We start from the raw sequence: 19,580 nt of genomic DNA, 5'->3' as shown, positions 1-19,580 counted from the left end.
AAATAAAAAGGAAAATTCACGTATCTTACACTATAGACGATTATTTATTTGAGTTTCAGGAACTCTGTAAATGAAAATCGACATATAAAACCTGCAAATTAGACAAAGATCCGTCAGTTTTACAGAAGTTTTTGAATAAAACACAGAACGCAGTTGGAGTAATAAGAATGTCATTTAGAACTATCAAATTTCTTAGTTAAACAATATCCAATCCTACCTAAGCAAAATTCCCAAAACCCGATTGTAGAAAACAGAAAATTGATTGGATCAAATTTCATAGTAGCAAACCGAAAGACTAAAAATCAAACCCCAAGATTCATGGTACAATTTTGGATGAAGAAATACCTTCGTGACTTTATAATTCTGGAGATTATGAGATCTAAAACTGGACAACTTCCATCTCATCGCACGCTGTATGAACTTTAATCGTTTCAGAGGAAATAAAACGGTGGATTTCGAAGGACATCCGGACAGACAAAAAAAGATCCGGATATGTTCTTCATATCCAACAAAAACGATACAGACAAAAACGAGTGAGAGAGAGTGAGAGAATCAGCGTATTATTTTTGTTAAAAACTGGGCCACACAATTTTAGAATCAGTAATATTTGATGGTCAATCAGTCTTCTTTTTAATGGGCCTCTACAGACCCAATGTGATTTTTTTTTCTTTTTAAAAAGGATGTACAAGTAATACGTTAAGTTATAAAAACATAGATTTTATACACTAACATTAATAGGAAACATTGTTGGTCTGATGCAAACAAGTGTCTAGAATTGTAGACCTTCTACACGAATCAAAATTAAAATTAAAATTATACAGTCATTATACATAAACACCAAGACCAAGAAACTGTATGTCTCAAATTAACAAATTTTACTAATTTCAAGATTATACATTATACAATCTTACATTTTATAATTTTTAAGACTTAACCCATTTTTAAATTAATTCATCATAAAACCGGCTCGCAATATACCGGATTAAAATCTAGTTTATAGAAATAATGTAACTGCCGGTTTGTGTAATACTACAATTGTTAATATATTTTTATCCATTTTTTTTGGTTTTCTGTATATATATAAGATATGTAGTAGAGAGAAAGCCCTAGTTATATTTTTTTTGCGAGACGGCGTGTGTCTGAAGTTGGAAGAATGAGTAAGAGGATATGCGATCTTCCACCGGAAGTGGTAGGGGACAAGATACTCGCCAAGGTTCCTATAACATCTTTGGCAGCAGTGCGATCCACTAGCAAATTATGGCACGCGTTATCCAAAGATTGGATTGTGGGTAAAGCAGCAGCATCAAGGCAGAATTTTTTGGGGTTCATGACGATGGATTCCAAGGTTTGTTCAGTCAGATTCCATCTCCGCCGCAAGGAAGAAGAAGACTCGGTTGATTTATCTATAAAGCAGGTAGCTTTACTTGATCAAGTCGAGGTATCTACAGTATTTCACTGCGGCGGCTTATTGTTATGCGTCCTCAAGGACAACTCGAGGCTCTTGGCGTGGAACCCTTATTTGGGGCAAACAAGGTGGATAGGACCCAATACAAGTTTCCACAGACTAGACAGGTATGCTCTGGGATACGACATCGACCGTAACCACCACAAAATCTTGAGGTTTGTGGATAATTGCATCCATTCAATACACTATTTCGGGTTCGAGATCTATGACTTTGGGTCTAATTCATGGAGGGTTCTAGACGTCAGACCCGACTGGGAGGTAGAATTCTATCAGCGTGGCGTGTCTTTGAAGGGAAATGCTTAGAAGGATGGGCTTGACTTTTTTGCTCCCGTACTAAGAGAATCCAGCGGTGAAATGGAGGAGGACGAAGTTGCAGATTTCTTACTCTGTTTTGATTTTACAACAGAGAGATTTGGCCCGCGTCTGCCTATTCCGTTTCACTCTTATATTGAAGATACTGTGACCCTCTCATGTGTTAGAGAAGAACAGCTCGCCCTGCTATTTCAGCGGGGTGGAGACTCAATTGAAACATTGGAGATTTGGCTTACCACTAAGATTGATCCTAGTGCTGTGTCTTGGAGCAAGTTTTTTAATGTGGATATGAGACCACTACTCACTGATGCTGTTTGGTTTGACCATAATTCTGGGAGCTTCTTCATTGACGAGAAAGAGAAAGTCGCCGTGGTTTTCGAATTAGACGGATCTCTTCCCTCCGAGACTCCCCGGTATCACACTGCTTTTATCATTGGAGACGACGGTTTCTTCAAAACTGTGAGTCTGGGAGAAGCTCCCAATGTCTATGTCGGGGAACCTGGCCTTTTCGGATATATTCCGAAAATATTTGTTCCCCCCCTTGTGTGCTCCTCTTCTTATCTCCCAAGCTTAGTGCAAATCAACCACCAACCGCGCAAAAGGAAAGAAAGAGATGAGCAAATCTAACTGCTAGTCAATCATCATCTTCATTAATACCGTTGTATGCTCTGAATTAATTAATCCAAAATAGTTTGCTCTGTATAAAATGTTTATAAGATTCCAGCCACATTTATTATCGTAATAACTAATAAGGATTTCGGCTTTTTCATGTTTCTATTTTTTTTGGTAAGACAAAGGGAGACAAGCCTCCCGTAAAAAAGAAAAGAAAGTTACGAACAAATCCATCGAGAGGTCGCCTCCCCACGCGCATCTTCCATCATGAGAGAGAGAGAAGAGCTTCCGGACAGGTATCGAACAACTTCAAGCCTGATTGATGAGTAAAAGCATAATTAGCTAAACCGTTGGCAAGACGATTAGCCTCCCTATAAACGTGTGTAACCCGGACTGACCAATCTTTTGATAAAAAGTCATAGCACATACGTACTAGGAATGACAAAGGATGAGTATCAGGAATCCCTGTCTTGAAAAAACCTACTACCAACTCTTGGTCTATATGTGATCATTTTTGTATTATCAGCTCTGATTATCGGTGAAAAGTAGTTGTCAGATGAAATCATGAAAGAATCTTTCAAGTTTACTTATTGTCAGCCTTCTCTAGCTAGTTTTCTTTTCCTAAGTCCACACAACAAGTATCATATTTGACCAAGACACACGTCTTATACGCTAGTCAAGTTAGAATACAATAGAGATTTTGAGTATTCGAGAAGATTAGTCTCTCTCTTACTTTAAGACAAGCATACGGAAGAAGAAAATGTGATGTGGTGAGAAGGTTTTGCAGATTTAGAGGTCTAAAGTTGATAAGAGCGAGCTCTCCCATTTTCTTCTGTATATTTATGAGGTTTACATGCGTAAAAATGGAATTGGTTGGCGTCAACTGTTGGTACGAAAATATGGGAAAATAGCACCCCAATAAAAATAAAAAAAAAAGAGGCCCACGACTAAGCCCAATTTCGGCCTTAAGAGCTGCGTGTGTTAAGTCAAACATAACTCGAATCTTATTGGTTCTTGAGAAATCGACGGTTTGGTTTACTGGGCATCACGTGACTGAGATTCAATCGCTTCAAATGAGCGTGACTCATATTTTACATCAATTCTCCCATTTTCTAGTATTTTTTTTTTTTTTTTTTTATTATTTTACTAGCGCCACCGTAGAGACCCAAAGACTCCGAAGTAAATTGAGGAGTAATCACCGGAGAGAGCCGAACTTCTCGGGGGGGGGGGGGGGGGGAAGGAAGTTTCGATTGTATCATTACAATCCTAATTAATAGATTTCTCACAAGTTAAGTTAGTCGAAATTAGGATTTAGGGTTTGGGTTCATTCGGATTAGATTCTGCCAAATAAATGGGCTGATCACGGAGTCGCTCTGATGCGTTTTCTTAAGCACCTCCGTCGAGATACACTGCCTCATTTTGGAAGGCGTATGGTTCGGTGTGTTTTTTCTTATGTTCATTTGGTTCAGCATTGAGAAAGAAGAACAGTTGTATGCCTATTTGATTCGTCATGAAATCATCGCATGAGGTAAGAAAGAATCCTTTGGGATCTTCTCCTTCTGGGAAGAAGAGTAAGAAGCTTGCTGCTATATGTGAGGAGGAATACAAAAAAAACCATGGAGATTCGATAGATAGAGATGGTGGTGGTGGGTCTGGTGGGTTAGCTTGTGCTGACTCTGAACTTCGGCGGAGCTCTAGGGTCAGGAAGATACCGTCCATACTGGACGCTTCTCCTGCTCCTCCAAAGAAACGGCAGCGTTTTAATAATCGCGGGGATAGGAGGAGGTCCAGTAGTATAGAGAGAGTAGTGACTAAGGAGGAGGAGAAGGGGGATTTGGATAGCTCGGATGGTTGGAAATCTAGGTTGAGGTCAAGGAGGAGGAACGTTGGTTTTCAAGCGAGTAGGAGACAGAGAGGTGCGGTTAAGGGGAGAAGAAAGCACGTTTTCAGAGATAGTTCCTATGAGTTGAGTGAAAAAGCAGCAGTGGCAAGAGAAAAGGAAGAGGAAAGAGGATTCCCTAAAGGTGGGAAGCTGATTAAAACAACAAAAACGCCAGTGGAAGTTACAGAAATCGAAAGTTCGGAAGATGAGGGAAAGGAGTCAGATACCAGTAATTCTGAAGATGATGAGAGTGCTAGCGAGTCTGAGGATTCAATGCAGGCTGACAGTGAAGTTAGAGAGGAAGATGAGAAGAAGAAGAAGACGAAGGCTACCAAAAGATCCGTTGTTTTAGAGAGTGAGAATGAAGCTGATGTTGATGGAACGGAGAGTGAGAGCGAGGAGGGAACAGACACTACTGACAGTGAGACTGATGATAGTGATGAAGAGGGGGAAAGTGGGACTCAAGGTAGTGCAGAGAAGACAGGAAGTGAGACTGAAGCTAATGTGGATGAAATGAGAGATGATACTGATGTTAGAATGGAAGCAGTGCAAAATGAAAGTCGGATTCAAATGGAAGGATTGGAAAATGAGATTGAGATGGGAGTTGAAGATGTGATTACGGAGATGGGTGTAACAGTTTCTGGAACTGGCGATGGCACTGGTATACTGGAGGATGATAATGATTTTGGTGATAAGGTTGAGAACAGAAAAGTAGATACTTTACATCCTGAACAACTTCGCGAAGCTAGCATCGAGGTTAATGAGAGTTTGAAGCAGAATGATGTCATCGGAGAGCCAGGTGTTTCTAGTACACCACCTCATGATAAGACCGAAGAACTAAGTGAGTTTCTCATTAGAGTGGATGAAAGTGTGGAAATGCTTGATGTTGATGAGCTGCCTATTCAGAATGAAACTGGCAAGAAGGTAGTCGACTCAATTTGTACTTCATTAGATAGACTTGGTAAACCAATCTTCAAACAAACCAGACGATGTGGTTTATGTGGAGTTGGTACTGATGGCAAACTCCCAAAGAAGTTGATGCAAGATAATGGTGACAGTAACGTAGAGGAACATAGTGGGTCTTCGTCGTCAGAGGAGCCAAACTATGACATCTTGGATGGTTTTGGCGATGATACTGGATGGCTTGGCCGTCTACTGGGTCCTATAAATGATCGTTTTGGAATTTCTGGAACTTGGGTTCATCAGAATTGTGCCGTATGGAGTCCAGAGGTAATGTGTGGTTCTGATTATATGACACAACACGTCTTTTGATTGCTTAGGTGCATTTACATGTGTTTCTCACTTCAATGTTATATGTTTCTGTGGGTTCATTTACACACATTGTGTGTTCAATTCTATCACAGTATTATCACTTCTGGTGTTTTTTCTCTCGCCTAATCTTTCTTTGTTCTGTGATTTTGTTTCGTAACTATTGATATATCTCTCATGGTTGTATTTGCCATTGCTGTACTTGATGAAAATGTAATACAACAGTTAAAGAGCAGAATATACAAAAAGGCTTGTCAAATTCTTGATTTTCTAGGCTTCTCTATTCCTTGATCTAAGCAATACAAAGGGTCTTGACATTTATTTATCTGTCGTCTCAGTAATTTCCCTTTTACTGAACTCTGTTTTCTGTGGACGTTAATGTTTACTCTTTTACTGCAGGTTTATTTTGCTGGTGTAGGATGCTTAAAGAATATAAGGGCGGCACTTTTCAGAGGGAGGTCTTTAAAATGTACTCGTTGTTCAAGACCTGGGGCAACCATTGGTTGTCGGGTTGATCGATGTCCAAGAACCTATCATTTGGTCTATTACTACTCCCTTTCTGGTTTCCCTTCCTTACCTGAGATATAGGCTAACTAACTTGTAGCTGGAAATGTTACTGTATCTTGCTCTGACAATTTCTTTGTGGTGTTCTGTATTTCGCAGCCTTGTGCACGAGCTAATGGTTGCATCTTTGATCACCGTAAATTTCTCATTGCTTGCACAGACCATAGACATCATTTCCAACCCTATGGTCGTCAATGTCAAGTCAGAATGAAGAAGATGAAAGCCAAGAGGATGCGATTGGAGATGAAGAAACACTCAAATGATGCCTGGCGTAAGGATGTAGAAGCGGAGGAAAAGTGGTTTGAGAAGTGTGGTGAAGATGAAGAATTTTTAAAACGTGAAAGCAAGAGACTGCATCGAGATCTGTTAAGAGTTGCTCCTGAGTATATTGGGGGATCTGATTCTGAAAGTGGAAAGGCATTTGAGGGATGGGACTCTGTTGCTGGGCTTGAGGGTGTAACTCAATGTATGAAAGAGGTTGTTCTTATACCCTTACTATATCCAGAATTCTTTGATAACTTAGGACTTACACCTCCAAGAGGTATCCTCTTGCATGGACATCCTGGAACTGGAAAAACTCTTGTGGTTCGAGCGCTGATCGGTTCCCTTGCTCGTGGTAATAGAAGGATTGCCTACTTTGCCCGTAAAGGGGCAGACTGTCTGGGAAAATACGTTGGTGACGCTGAGCGCCAGTTGAGGCTTTTGTTTCAGGTCGCTGAAAAATGCCAACCATCCATCATATTTTTTGACGAAATAGATGGTCTCGCTCCCAAGCGGTCAAGGCATCAAGATCAAACACATAGCTCTGTTGTATCCACATTGCTTGCTTTATTAGATGGCTTAAAGTCGCGTGGCTCAGTGGTGGTCATAGGTGCAACAAACTACCCTGATGCTATTGACCCAGCGTTAAGGAGGCCTGGGAGATTTGATAGGGAGATATATTTTCCACTACCATCCGTCGACGATAGGGCTGCAATCATCTCACTCCATACGAGGAAGTGGCCTAAGCCAGTGTCTGGATACTTGCTCAAGTGGATTGCTAAAGAAACTGCCGGTTTTGCTGGTGCGGATATACAAGCTCTCTGCACACAAGCTGCCATGATTGCCTTAAATAGGAGTTTCCCTTTGCAAGAATCTTTGGCCGCTGCAGAGTTCGGAGTGTCTAGTAGTAATCGTGCTGCTCTTCCATCCTTCTCAGTTGAAGAAAAAGAGTGGTTGGAAGCTTTATCCCGCTCCCCACCCCCATGTTCACGTAGAGGTGCGGGAATAGCAGCTAGTGATATATTTTCTGCCCCGCTTCCTACTTACTTGGTGCCTTCTCTGTTGCGACCATTGTGTTCTTTACTTGTTGCTTTTCATCTTGAAGAACGTATCTTGCTACCACCTCTTCTTTCCAAAGCTGCGGTCGATGTCCAAAATGTGATCCGTTCTGCTTTGAGCGACAAAAAGATAACTGAGGGTGGTTGGTGGTCTCATGTTGATACTCTTCTCCAAGATGTAGATGTTGTAAAGGATATAGTACAAAGACTTTCTTATGCTAGGATACTAGATGGAGGTTGTGACTTGGTTAGATCTGTTGCAAGCATTCCTGGTGCTGACGACTGTAGTTTGGGTTCTGCACAATTCATGGTACACAGAGTTTGCCGACATCCTGGGCTTCTGGGAAGTGCTTCTGTAGACTCAACGAGCAAGTCAGGGTTCCAACTGCTAATTGCTGGAGGACCTAAATCTGGTCAACGACATCTTGCTTCATGTATCTTGCATTGTTTTATTGGTAATGCAGAGATGCAGAAGATAGACACAGCAACAATTTCACAAGAAGGAAATGGGGATCTGGTGTTAGGCATAACTCACTTGTTAAGTACGTATTTTGTTATATAATTTCCATGCTGTTACTTCAGTATTGAGGATATTTAATCATTTACATAACATTTTTTTGTTTAGTCTTACATACAATTTCGTAACTGGAATATCTTGTCTGCTTGTAGTTAAATGTGCTAGCAGGAAATCATGTGTTGTATTCATGCCAAGGATTGACTTGTGGGCTGTAAAGACAGAAACTCCTCTGAGTGAGGAGGTCGAGTGTGATGATAATTCTGTAAAGGAAAATTGTTCTGCCATTTTTCCAGAGATGAAAGAGGAAAAGGCATTGCAGAATGCTGCTCAAGTTTCACATGCTTGGAACACATTTTTTGAGCAAGTAGAATCATTGCGAGTTTCCACAAAGATGATGATTCTGGTATGCTTAACTTCTTACATAATATTGTTTTCTTCAATATATTTTCCTTGTTTCGGCAGTAGTTAATGATGGGCTCTCTGGACTTCTTGTTAATTTAGTTACAGTACTTTTGGTTAGTCATTTTTTTTTCTTCTTTTTGTGAAGGGTGGTAATGTAAGCTGTGTACTATGCATTTTGTTGATTACCAGTCTGAGAAGACATTCAACACTTGAGACTAAAATTGTTTATTTTTGGTGATAGGCTACTTCTGGCCTGCCCTACAAACTCCTGCCTGCTAAGATACAACAGTTCTTTAAGACTGACCTATCAAAGGAGTATCAGCCAACTATTTCTGAGGCTGTTCCACAATTCACTGTACAAGTCACTGAAAATTCTGACCAGGACATAGCCATTGACCTGTCTGCTACTGAGTTGTCAAGGCGGGCAGTCCAAGTGTTTCTTAATTTGATGCATCAGAGAACCCATACTCACTGTGACATACAGAAGAAATACCAAAGAGAGGATCCTGACCACGGTTGCAGAGATGCAGGTTATCAGATTAATACTGATCATGGCGCAAGGGAAGGAGCAGTTGGTAATTCAAAACCTCTTGATGATGGCTCTTCAAAAGTTCCACCATTACCTATCAACATTAATGTGAAAGCGAAATCAAGCCTGCAGTTAGCTGTCTCCACATTTGGTCATCAAATCCTTTGGTATCCTCAGTTCGCTGAACTTTGTTGGGTTACATCAAAGCTTAAGCAAGGGCCAAGTGCAGATGTTTCTGGTCCTTGGAGAGGATGGCCATTCAATTCGTGTATCACTCGTCCTTGTAATTCCTCAGAGCAGATTATAACTGCTTCCGATTCCAACAATGTTAAAGGGAAAGATTCATCGGGCATTGTCAGAGGCCTTATTGCTGTTGGATTATCAGCGTATAGAGGCACCTATTTATCACTGAGGGAAGTCTCCATTGAGGTACGAAAAGTTCTTGAGCTCTTAGTTGGACGGATCAGTGTAAAAATCAATGCTGGAAAGAACAGATGTCGATATATTCGAATTTTGTCTCAAGTTGCTTATCTGGAAGATTTGGTTAATAGTTGGGTATATGCAATGCGAAGGTACGCCTTAAAGTATATTGTTTTATGTATGTTTGTTCTAACACATACATAATGTTCTTAGACACAGACATATCTAACACAACTTCATTGTTTACAGTTTCGAATCGACCACTCAAACAGAGTCGACGAATCCATTGTCATGTTCTGTACTCAATCCATCAGTGAGTTATGAGCCAACCGAGCAAGGAACATCTGATCAATCAAAAGGGTTAGAAGAAGACCCGAAACAAGATACCCAAAACATGAATTTGCCAGACCCTGTAACATCTAGTAATCTTACCGATAGTCATCAGCCAGTTCTAGAGATTGCAAATGGTCGTTGTGGAACAAATCATGAACCTTTTCGTGAAGATACTGGACATCTTACAACCCAAAGTACGGATGGCTTAACTTTGGTCAAAGAAAATGGTGATGTTACCGATAGTCATCAGCCAGTTCTAGAGATTGCAAATGGTCGTTCTGGAACAAATCATGAACCTTTTCGTGAAGATACTGGACATCTTACAACCCAAAGTATGGATGGCTCAACTTTGGTCAAAGAAAATGGTGATGTTATTTCGAATACTGAAATAATGATCAAGGATTCAGGAATTAGTTCCTTACAGCAGGCTGCTCTTCTTGATCTTAACTCTCCTGCAGCTGACCATGAAAAGAATGAAACTCACCATGGATCATGCGAGGTAGAAACTACAACAACAGCCATTGCCTTTCAAGGAGAGACTACTTCCCTAGAGAATCCTAATGGATCTGGGGAGTTCAATACTCTCTCCCTGAAAGATCCCGACAAATCAGCTGACTTAGATCATGGTAAAGCCTGGGACGGAGTTCATGGCTTAGAATCTGCAAGCAACATGCCCGAACAAGTTAAACAAGTTGAAAAGACTGCAAGAACTAATCCTCTGGATGACCTTAGTTTGGTGTGTTTATACCGGTGCTGCTCCCAGTGTGTCTCCATCCTCCAAGATTCAATGCATAAATTAGTTACTCGCGAATTGAGAGTTGGTAGAAGTTACATCACAACAGAGGGTATACATGATGCGGTTTCGTCATTATCAGTCGAGCTTATTGCTGCTGTTAGAAAGTTCATCTCTCCCAAAAACGATGGTACTACACAGGAAGCATGTCCAGAAAAGGAAGCATGTTCTTGCAAACGCTTATCCGGTAATTTTCTTGCCTCAGTTGAATGTTGCAGTCACTCTGCTGAAGAGCTAGGGAGCTTGGATGAAGCAAACAGATATCCAAGCCGTAAGACTTGGGTTGAACCAGTATTCATTTTCAAAGATGGAATATTGGTTCCGGTAAGTACTGAAGATGACCGCTCTTGGCATTGTAAATATGATAGACTCTGCCTTGGTTCTCTCGTAGAGTTAATTGCAACTGAGATGAAGCCTTTTTGATTGATTCATCTTTTATCTTTTGTTACCCGAATCATCTGGTGTCTCTGCCATTGATTTTTGCTGTACTGGTAAACTAATTTAGCTTAGGTATGAAAACAAAAAAAAAATCAGCAGCTTCGTGGCTCAATTTTATGGTTTTTCAAGCTGAATATATATATTTTACTGAGGCTTTATTATGTTTGGTTGCTAATTAATACTGTATCTTTCTCTAGAGATAATTGTGATGAGATTAGCATTAGTATCTTGAGCATTGTCAACAAATCTTCAGGTACGCAGCTAGATTGCTGATTTTGCTTTGGCCGCATGTCACCTGATAAAGATTACGGCTGATGAACATAGTTAATGTTAAATCATACTACTATATATAGCATATACAATGTCACACTATAATTGGAGAAGAATATGTAGGTTCAGAGCTCGAGAGAGTTATTGCTTTTACATTACATGTATTTTATGATATTATCACCAATATCTTTGTATTTATTAGGTTACTATAATTCTTAGCTGTCGCGTAGGAGGCGATGGATAACATAATAATATTATTTTATACTATAGAAAACCCAATTTGTTACATGTTAGTTTAAGAATCACATGGCATGTTGACTGTCATGACAGGGCTTATTATGCCGTTTCTTAGCAATCATATCTTTTGTTGAAAACCTTATTTTTCTTAGTTGTTGCCAGAAATCCTCTTGATTTGTTTATATAATTTTAGTTTAGTTATCCACTTAACAATACTTAATTATTGGGTTATTCTTTTCCAAAAATATATTTGGTTTATATATATATACAACAAGATGTTTTTGTATCACTGCAATTTTATAATAAGTGGAGTCAAAAATATTTCCCTAGAAGTTAAAATATATTGATTCCAAAATTCAGAATAATTGAAAAATGAAAGAATCTTATAATTAAGGAAAAGTTCTAAAATTTATTTCCCTTTCTATTTTACTCATATTTTCTTCTTTTATTTTTTTGTACCAAAACAAAAAACATTGACTCCACATAAAAACATTGAAAAATAATGTAAAAAAAAACTAAAAATAAGTGCTGAATGGTTGCCCACATGGGCACCTCTTAATAAGTCTCCAGAATCTATGCTTCAAATACAAACCGAACAAAAGAAGAAGAAGAAGAAACAAGAACTCATACTTATCTCTTTTTGTTATCTCTTGTCTGAACTAAAAACATGGATTCTGGTTCGAATGATCATCAAGAATTAGAACAAATCGAAGCCATTGATGATCTTCTCGAAGATTTCTGGTTCTTTGACAACTTACTTGACAGAAGATCAAGGATCTTGAGGTACTGTCATTCAGATCCTTACCCTTTTTCTCCTTCACCTTCTTCTTCTTCTTCCTCCACTTGTCCCAAACCCGAAGTTTCGAAAATTGGAGATTCGGATTCGGAGAACAAGCTTTTAAAAGCTTCCACTGGGGAAGACTCTGTTCCACCGCCGTGTATTGAGAAAAAAGAAGGTGCAGGCGAGCCTGAGAAGATAAAGAAGATGAGGAGACAGTTCTCTGAGAAGATTAGGGTTCAAGAACGAAGAACTTACTTGAAGAAGAAGGAACCTATGATTCGAGAAAAGGGAATAAAAGACAGTTCGAGAAGAAACAGAACAGGTAGTAGTTCTAGTAATAGTGTCCAGTGTTGTTCGATGGGAGGGAGTTTGCAGAGAACTCAGACATTGCCGAGTTACATAGGAAGAGAAGACGATGGAAATGAGTTTCAAGATCAGGAGGTTGATGATTCAAGAATGGGATTCTTGATCCGTGAAGCCATCGCTAGCTCTTCTTCTTCTTCTTCTTCTTCTTCTGGATTTACTCCAACAAAACAGAACACTCCAAAGGTGATCTCTCTTTTTTTCATTATTACTTGGATGATTTGATTGAATCATTGTTGTTGTTGAGACTTTTGAATTTGATCAGAAAAGTTTCGAAACTTTGTGCAGGTTTCAAGCATTCCAAGGCATAGGCCACCGAGAAACTCAAGATCAGAAGACGCTATTCAAGAACTGGTCGTCAAATCACAAAAAACCCCAAACCCCAAAACGCTGCGTAAAACGTTAAGCAGCATCGATACGAAAGAGATTATGATGTTGAAGGATTTGGACATTGATTCAGAAAAGAAGCAAGAAGAACAAAAACAGAGGAGAGACCCACGGCCACGAGCCGCAGCGGTGGTGGGACAGCCGATCCCGGTTTGGGTTCCAAAGGATTCAAGTAGAGACATGAAAGCTCAAATCAAGTTTTGGGCTCGAACCGTCGCAAGTAATGTTCGACAAGAATGCTGATATTGATAACATTATTCTCTATCACAACAAAATGCTTCTAATATATATAGAACACTTCACTTCTGAATCTCATTCTTTTGTTCCCTTTTGTTAAAAAATTCATTCATTTATCAGTTCACCTACAAGAAGGAAAAATAAACATAACAATGGGTTTTGTGATTTGAGGGCAAAAGCAAATTGAAGTAATAATTTATATGATATAGAATCAAGTGAAACTAGATGACATTTTGGTAGACAGACACTAGTTTTGTTTGTAGTATAATGATAATATTAGACCTTCTGATTCACATAGAGAGGGTCGTAACCTTCTAAACGAGAAAGAGGCTTTGAACTGAGGATATTTGAAGAAGACGTTAATGGTGAGATTAAAAAAAAATGCTTTCGACGGCTAAGAAAATAGAAAATGTTAGTGTTGCAGAGCCACCAGTGTCTCTTCACTTCTCCCTTCTCTCTCCCTCACCGTCTCCGTCCGACGCGTCTTATCTCTCTCTACCGCCTACCGGAATCCATCATCTCTCCAGTATCCGCTTTTACCAGGATCCGACCCGATAGAATCCGGGTAACCGCCGTTAAAAAAATAGCCGATGTGGCGGAGGAGGTTGAGGAAGATGGTCCAATCGAGCTTCCTCCGCCGTCATCTTCTCCGTTTTCGTCTACCAACTCCATTTTCGCCACTTCCGATGACCCTACTCCTCTCCAGTTAGCCACCAGTGTGCTTCTAACCGGTGCCATCACTGTCTTCCTCATCCGCTCGGTTCGACGGCGCGCTAGACGCTCCAAAGAACTGGTAAGCTTTACAATTCTCCTCTCGAATTAACCAATCGATTTGATCAATTAATAAATTGGGGATTGTGAGTTGATTTTTGGTGTTGGAATTGTAGACATTTAGATCTACCGGAGCAAAGAAATCGTTGAAGGAAGAGGCAATGGCTAATTTGAAAGCGTTGGGTTCAACTCCGATAGAAGGTGGTGGTAGTTCAACTCCATCGGCGGCTCAAGCGTTTCTTGGTGCGATATCAGCAGGAGTCATCGCTCTCATTCTTTACAAATTCACTGTTACCGTTGAATCAGGACTCAACCGCCAGACTATCTCTGATAACTTCTCGGTTCGTTTCTTCAGTTCTCTCTCTTCCCTTTTGATCTCGTTCATTCATTGCTTGTGTCGACGTTTACTGTTTCTCTGTCTCTATCTTTGCTTTGGCTAAGTATTAGTAACTACCTTGTGTCCCAAGTATCATTATGGCCTCCTCCATAACTGTAAATGCCCATTACTGTGATATTCATTATGCAAAGGTCCCAATCTTGTCCATGATTTCTGAATTCATTCTGCAACTAGCTTAAGTTCATTATGGGAATGACCCATTCTTAGACTTCTTTCACTAAAACACTTTTGATCATTGCTGTGTATAAAAAGAATCTGCCCATTCCATGGTTTCTGAATTCTATGTACAACTAGCTACAGCTATTAGGCTATTAGCTATACACATTCATTCTTTTGTCCGAAACCTTAAACTTCTCTAAAAGCTTATCTTCTATGTATTGCAGATTAGGCAAATCACAGTAACCGTAAGGTACATATAAGCTTTATCTTACCCCTTTCTCTATATTCATTATCTCAAGCCAAACTCCGCAACTTCTTAGACCAAACTAACTCTTCATTTTCTTGCAGGACTATCATCAACGGTATATGCTATCTAGCAACATTTGTTTTTGGTCTCAACGCGTTTGGACTTCTCCTTTACTCTGGTCAGTTAGCCTTCAATGAAGAGTCCGATGAAGACATGAAGGCTACAACAACACAGCCTGGAGACTCATCAGTAGACAACAGTGAAGTAAATAAAAGCAACGATGATCAAAGTTCCGGTGATTGATCCAGTCTTTTGTATTTGTACTTATGAAACATGTAATAATAATAATTCATGTATAAATTGGGTTTTTTTTTTTTTTTTTCTCTTTTGAATTGATTGTAAACTATCTATCTACTTGTTTGTTGGGAAGCGTTAGTTGTTGTTAGTTTCGATGGGACTTTATCGACCAGAGGAGGAGAGTGAGACATTAGACTAACGGACAAAAAACGGATACAGATTTTCATGAAAAAACATTGGCACAGTGAAAGAAATGAATTATGACTAAACAAAACAAAATTTACAAACAAAGGACTTATAGTATTTCGAAATTACTATTACACCCAAATAGTTTTCTTTATTCCCAACTCACGTCCACCCCCTGCTCCTAGAACCCTACTCCGGCGGCGCCGACTCCGACGCTTGCCTGAGGATGTGGCTCCAGCTTCCTATTTTTCCAGAAACAAGCTTCCGGCGCAAGCTTTGACGCTGACTTCCTAGGTTCCGATTTACAACGTGGCAGCACTGGTGGCTCGTACGCCTTATTAGCTCCGGCTACCTTCTGCTCACCAACCGCCGCAGCCGCCGTTATTATCGGCGGAGCTGCTGGGTATGAACAAGATGACCGTGGCGGCTGTAGGTGTAACGGTGGTTTATCGATAGAACGCCGGCGAGAAGAAGCGTTGGAATCAACGGCTGTGATAATTCGCTTCTTGGGTTGATGATGATGATGATTATTATTATTATCTCCGGCAGCTTCTGGTGGTATCTTCTTAGCCGGAGGTCTTCCCGGTAAACATCTGACGAAATCTGTACTGCAAACCCAAGTCTCCTTCGAGACTTCCATTGATAGCTTTGGTTCACACATCATTAACAGCAAACAATCCGGTAACACCTTATACGGCGTCTTCTCGAGTTGACTTCCTCCTCTCATCACCACTTCTGGACTCGGGTCGGGTTCTCTGTTTCCTTGTTCGGATCTTTCCTCGTTTTGTGTTGTTACAGAAGCAACCTCTTTGCTTTCTTCTTCTTCCTCCTCGTCAACCTCAGCCACCGCAGCTAATTCTTCCTCATCAGCCATCTCAGCCATGTGCTCCTCTTCTTCTTCTATGGCGTTTCTAATATCGTCTTCAATGTTCTTCAATATCGTAGCTTCGATTTCTTCTTCCTCATACGAATCAACCTCCAAGCTTTTTGAACCTTCTTCTTCTTCTTGTGCTTCCACAATCGAATCTTCAAGAACTTGGACTCTTTCTTCTTCCTCTGTAACTGGATTTGAAACCAGAGGAACCACCTCTGCTTCTGCTTCTGCTTCAGCTTCAACGACTGTAACTTCTTCTTCTCTCTCGACATTAGTTTCCCCAGAGATCCATTTGTCACACAAGTCGATCCGTTTCTTATCTTCAATCTCCAGCTCAAACCTTCGTCTTCTCTCATCATCTTCCTCCTCTTCTACTCCTCCTCTGTATACGCCGTCGTTTAACGACAACTGTCTTTCTCGAACCCGGTTAGCTAACGCCGCCACCTTAACCGGATCGGATCTACACCGCATCAACAGCAAAGCGTTCTTAGGCGGAGAACATATACTTATCCGTCCAACTTCTCCTCTATCTTTCTTCTCCGTCTTCATCTCAATCTCACTCAAATCAAGCCCTTCGAACACATGTCTCCGACGACTACTCCGTCTATCTTCCTCAACTTCGTCTTCTCCACCAACAACAAGCTCAATCTCTCTTCTCTTCCCTCCCGACGACGTCTCCTCCACCGCCACAAACCACCTCGTAAACACCGCACCACACGACTTTCCCCCTCCGCCGCCGCAACCTTCGTTGTTACTCTCAACTCGCAGCCTCATATCACCATGACTGCTCTCCATACACGAAGATCTACACGGGAAGAAACAGTTGAGCTCGGAACCAAACGATCTCAACGACTCACATATAGTCACCGGAAGATGAACCCAGCGATTCTCAGTGGCATCAAAACGACATCCACCACCACTACCGCTACCACTACCACCGTCGTTTTGATCAGCCGATCTTCTGAAACTAGTCTCGCCTCCTTTCCTCCTAGATCTAGCTCTCATCTTCTTCTTGACATGCTTCCTAGTCTTCACCCTAACCTGACCAATACACGTAACCTTAGGAGACGACGGCTCTATGTTGTTGTTGTTGTTGTTGTTGTTATTGTTGCTATTCTCGTAACCAGATCCAGATCTCTTGCGTCCTCCTCCACTATTATTAGCACCAAACATCGGAGAGTTCAAAACTCCAGCTGAAGCGTTCTTCAAACTACCGCTGGTACGGAGACGACGGCTGAGAGAAGTGGTGAGACAAGCGGAACGAGCTGGACTATGGATGGATTTAGAAGAGAGACGCATGGAAGAAGAAGAAGAGAAACGAGATGTGAAACAAATGAATAGATCGGTTGAAGAAGAAGAAGAAGAAGCATTGTTGTTGTTGTTGCTGCTGCTGTTAATACTCGAAAAAAAAAAAGCCATAGATAGATTAAATTTTTTTGGTTTTGAGAGAGTGTAACGGAATCGAGAGAGTTAGGGATCCTTTGAGAATTTACTAAAACAGCCCTCGATCTGGTTAGGACTTAGGAGGAGTAAGATTCCTTCTTCCTAAATCTAATCTATTGGATTGACTAATACAAATCTCAATTTAGACATTTTTTTTCTTTTAGGTAATGCCAATGATGGTAATGGGTTTGGTTTATGTCATGTGTGGTTGATAAGGAGGAAGGGGTGAATTGGGTAATTGTTGTGGATAGTGAAAGAGAGTGTGTGTAGTAAGGAGTAAGGGGTGGCCCATGATGAGAGTGAAATGAGTTAAAAAAAAAGAACAAGAAAAGGGGGGGTTCGTACACTCTGTGGGATACACACATGTGTGTGTGCACACTAAAGCCTAAAGGTATTGGCTTTCCCAAAAACACAAACACTCAGACACGCATGTCTCTTGTATATTTTGCTTGTATTGTTTTTGTAATCTCTCTTTCCTTTTCTTTCTTTTTTTTAGCTTTTGGATCTTTTTTTTGGTGGAAATAAAAACACAAACTTTTGTGGAGTATTTCTTTCATTTGGAAAAAGATTGTGAAATTCAACAGTTTTTGGATTCTTTTTCTCGTGGCTAAGATTTTTATTGGACTTATATGCATGTAGAGATTGGAGGAATCTTGGAATGGTAATTTATGACGACAAGTGGATGATGCTATACACAAAATTGTGTATAATTTGTAGTATATAACATAAAATTCAAAATGAATTAGTAAAGTCAAGTGTTCAGATCTCCTATAAGATATTTTAGAATCTACTGTTCTGGTTGTGTTTATGTTTGAAATTATAATCATTTTATGGATGAGGTTTTTATTTACTGATCATTTCAAGTTTTTAGTATAGCCAAAAACCACAAAGAACAAGCTTTATGGAGAGATTGAACTTATTTATTCTTTTAAAAAGAATAAACCCAATTAAGGGGGACATAGCTTTAATTCATTTTCCTTTTTTCATAATGATAAAACAGTATACCGGAAATCGTCACATGGTTTGGGCTAAAAACGGTCGAAGAGAAATATAGCACAGAGATAATATTGATAATAAAATTAAATAAAAGTTAAAAACTTATTTAGTAGTAATAAAAATATAAAAGCACCATAGAATAGTAGAGAAGCCAAAGCTTGCACGTGATCGGAGTACCGTGAGATAGGGTAATGATTCGACATGGCCGTTGTTCTTTTTCTTATTTTAATTATAACCATTTTTGTAAAGGTTACATTCAAGCTTAGGTTAGTATTAGCTTTGAGGTTTTAAGCTCGTGATATTCTCACTTTTACTTCTTTTTTCATTTTCTTGTGCATGAAAACCAAGGGACGTCGTGTCGCTTTTTGAAGCACTTAAAGGAGTCCGACCTACTAGCTTCATTATCATTTATGTTGTTCCGAATGTGAGTATGACCAAATTATTAGAGACATGACTATTCTACTCTTAACTAACCATACAATTTACAATTTAGAAGCCATGGAATTAAAATTTTCAGATGGATAGATCAGCCTCATAGCAAATAGTATGTTTCATATTATTCGAAAATTTTGTGTTGCATTTTGTCGATAGGTACAAATACCAAATTCTGTTTTTATTGAGATTCTCGAACTTGCACAGTTTGACTCTTTTTCACTGATCTAGGAATACATACACGTTTTACTTAGACCGATTAGTAAAAAAACTATCAAATTCAAATTTAAAATATCTTCTAATTCAAAACTTTGTAAGCATCAAATATCTAAAACTTTTGAACAATAAAAATCTAAAACTTCTTGATATTAAAAATTTACGCTTTCACTTTTATACTTAAAAAAAACACCCTAAAATAATCATTCAATTTATCTTTTTTTTTTAAATCAAATTTAGGTGGATCCATTTACATATATAAAGGACAATTCTTTTCACCCCTCTTATTTAATGAAACAAATTATTAATTAAAAAAACAAAATCTGTTTATAATTCAATTTTAATTATAAACATTATATTATAGTTTTTAATTATAACATCTAAATCCAAATTACATTTTTATAAACCCAAACCGAGATATAATTTTGTTTA

The 19,580-nt window shown here is 39.5% G+C and overlaps 4 protein-coding genes and 2 pseudogenes across 5 annotated transcripts; 5 read left to right on the top strand and 1 right to left on the bottom strand.

The window, feature by feature from the left end:
• Positions 1-1,120: 1,120 nt before the first annotated feature.
• On the top strand, positions 1,121-2,541 carry LOC104765333 (F-box/kelch-repeat protein At1g24800 pseudogene; annotated as a pseudogene). The gene has a single exon (XR_015590734.1). The product of XR_015590734.1 is annotated as an F-box/kelch-repeat protein At1g24800 pseudogene (transcript).
• Positions 1,154-1,768, top strand: LOC109130792 (F-box/kelch-repeat protein At1g24800 pseudogene; annotated as a pseudogene).
• Positions 2,542-3,461: 920 nt separating the features above from the next.
• On the top strand, positions 3,462-11,013 carry LOC104767519 (uncharacterized). Its single transcript, XM_087501398.1, has 6 exons — positions 3,462-5,501; positions 5,940-6,080; positions 6,204-7,965; positions 8,093-8,343; positions 8,584-9,443; positions 9,541-11,013. The coding sequence occupies exons 1-6, from the start codon at positions 3,900-3,902 to the stop codon at positions 10,838-10,840; spliced, it is 5,916 nt and encodes a 1,971-aa protein (XP_087357524.1). The 5' UTR covers positions 3,462-3,899; the 3' UTR covers positions 10,841-11,013.
• An 875-nt stretch (positions 11,014-11,888) lies between these two features.
• LOC104765332 (uncharacterized) lies at positions 11,889-13,336 on the top strand. Its single transcript, XM_010489025.3, has 2 exons — positions 11,889-12,692; positions 12,795-13,336. The coding sequence occupies exons 1-2, from the start codon at positions 12,030-12,032 to the stop codon at positions 13,134-13,136; spliced, it is 1,005 nt and encodes a 334-aa protein (XP_010487327.1). The 5' UTR covers positions 11,889-12,029; the 3' UTR covers positions 13,137-13,336.
• Positions 13,337-13,357: 21 nt separating this feature from the next.
• Positions 13,358-15,149, top strand: LOC104765331 (uncharacterized). The gene is made up of 4 exons (XM_010489024.3): positions 13,358-13,923; positions 14,018-14,242; positions 14,682-14,707; positions 14,806-15,149. The coding sequence occupies exons 1-4, from the start codon at positions 13,540-13,542 to the stop codon at positions 15,005-15,007; spliced, it is 837 nt and encodes a 278-aa protein (XP_010487326.1). The 5' UTR covers positions 13,358-13,539; the 3' UTR covers positions 15,008-15,149.
• Positions 15,150-15,237: 88 nt separating this feature from the next.
• On the bottom strand, positions 15,238-18,081 carry LOC104765329 (uncharacterized). The gene has a single exon (XM_019241379.2). The coding sequence runs from the start codon at positions 17,478-17,480 to the stop codon at positions 15,369-15,371; it is 2,112 nt and encodes a 703-aa protein (XP_019096924.2). The 5' UTR covers positions 17,481-18,081; the 3' UTR covers positions 15,238-15,368.
• Between the last annotated feature and the right edge of the window lie 1,499 nt (positions 18,082-19,580).

The sequence above is a fragment of the Camelina sativa genome, chromosome 19 (genome assembly GCF_030686135.1).
Source record: "Camelina sativa cultivar CO46 ecotype springtype chromosome 19, ASM3068613v1".
NCBI lineage: Eukaryota > Viridiplantae > Streptophyta > Magnoliopsida > Brassicales > Brassicaceae > Camelina > Camelina sativa.
Note: the sequence above shows the minus strand (reverse complement) of the source record. Positions and strands in the feature narration are given on the sequence as shown.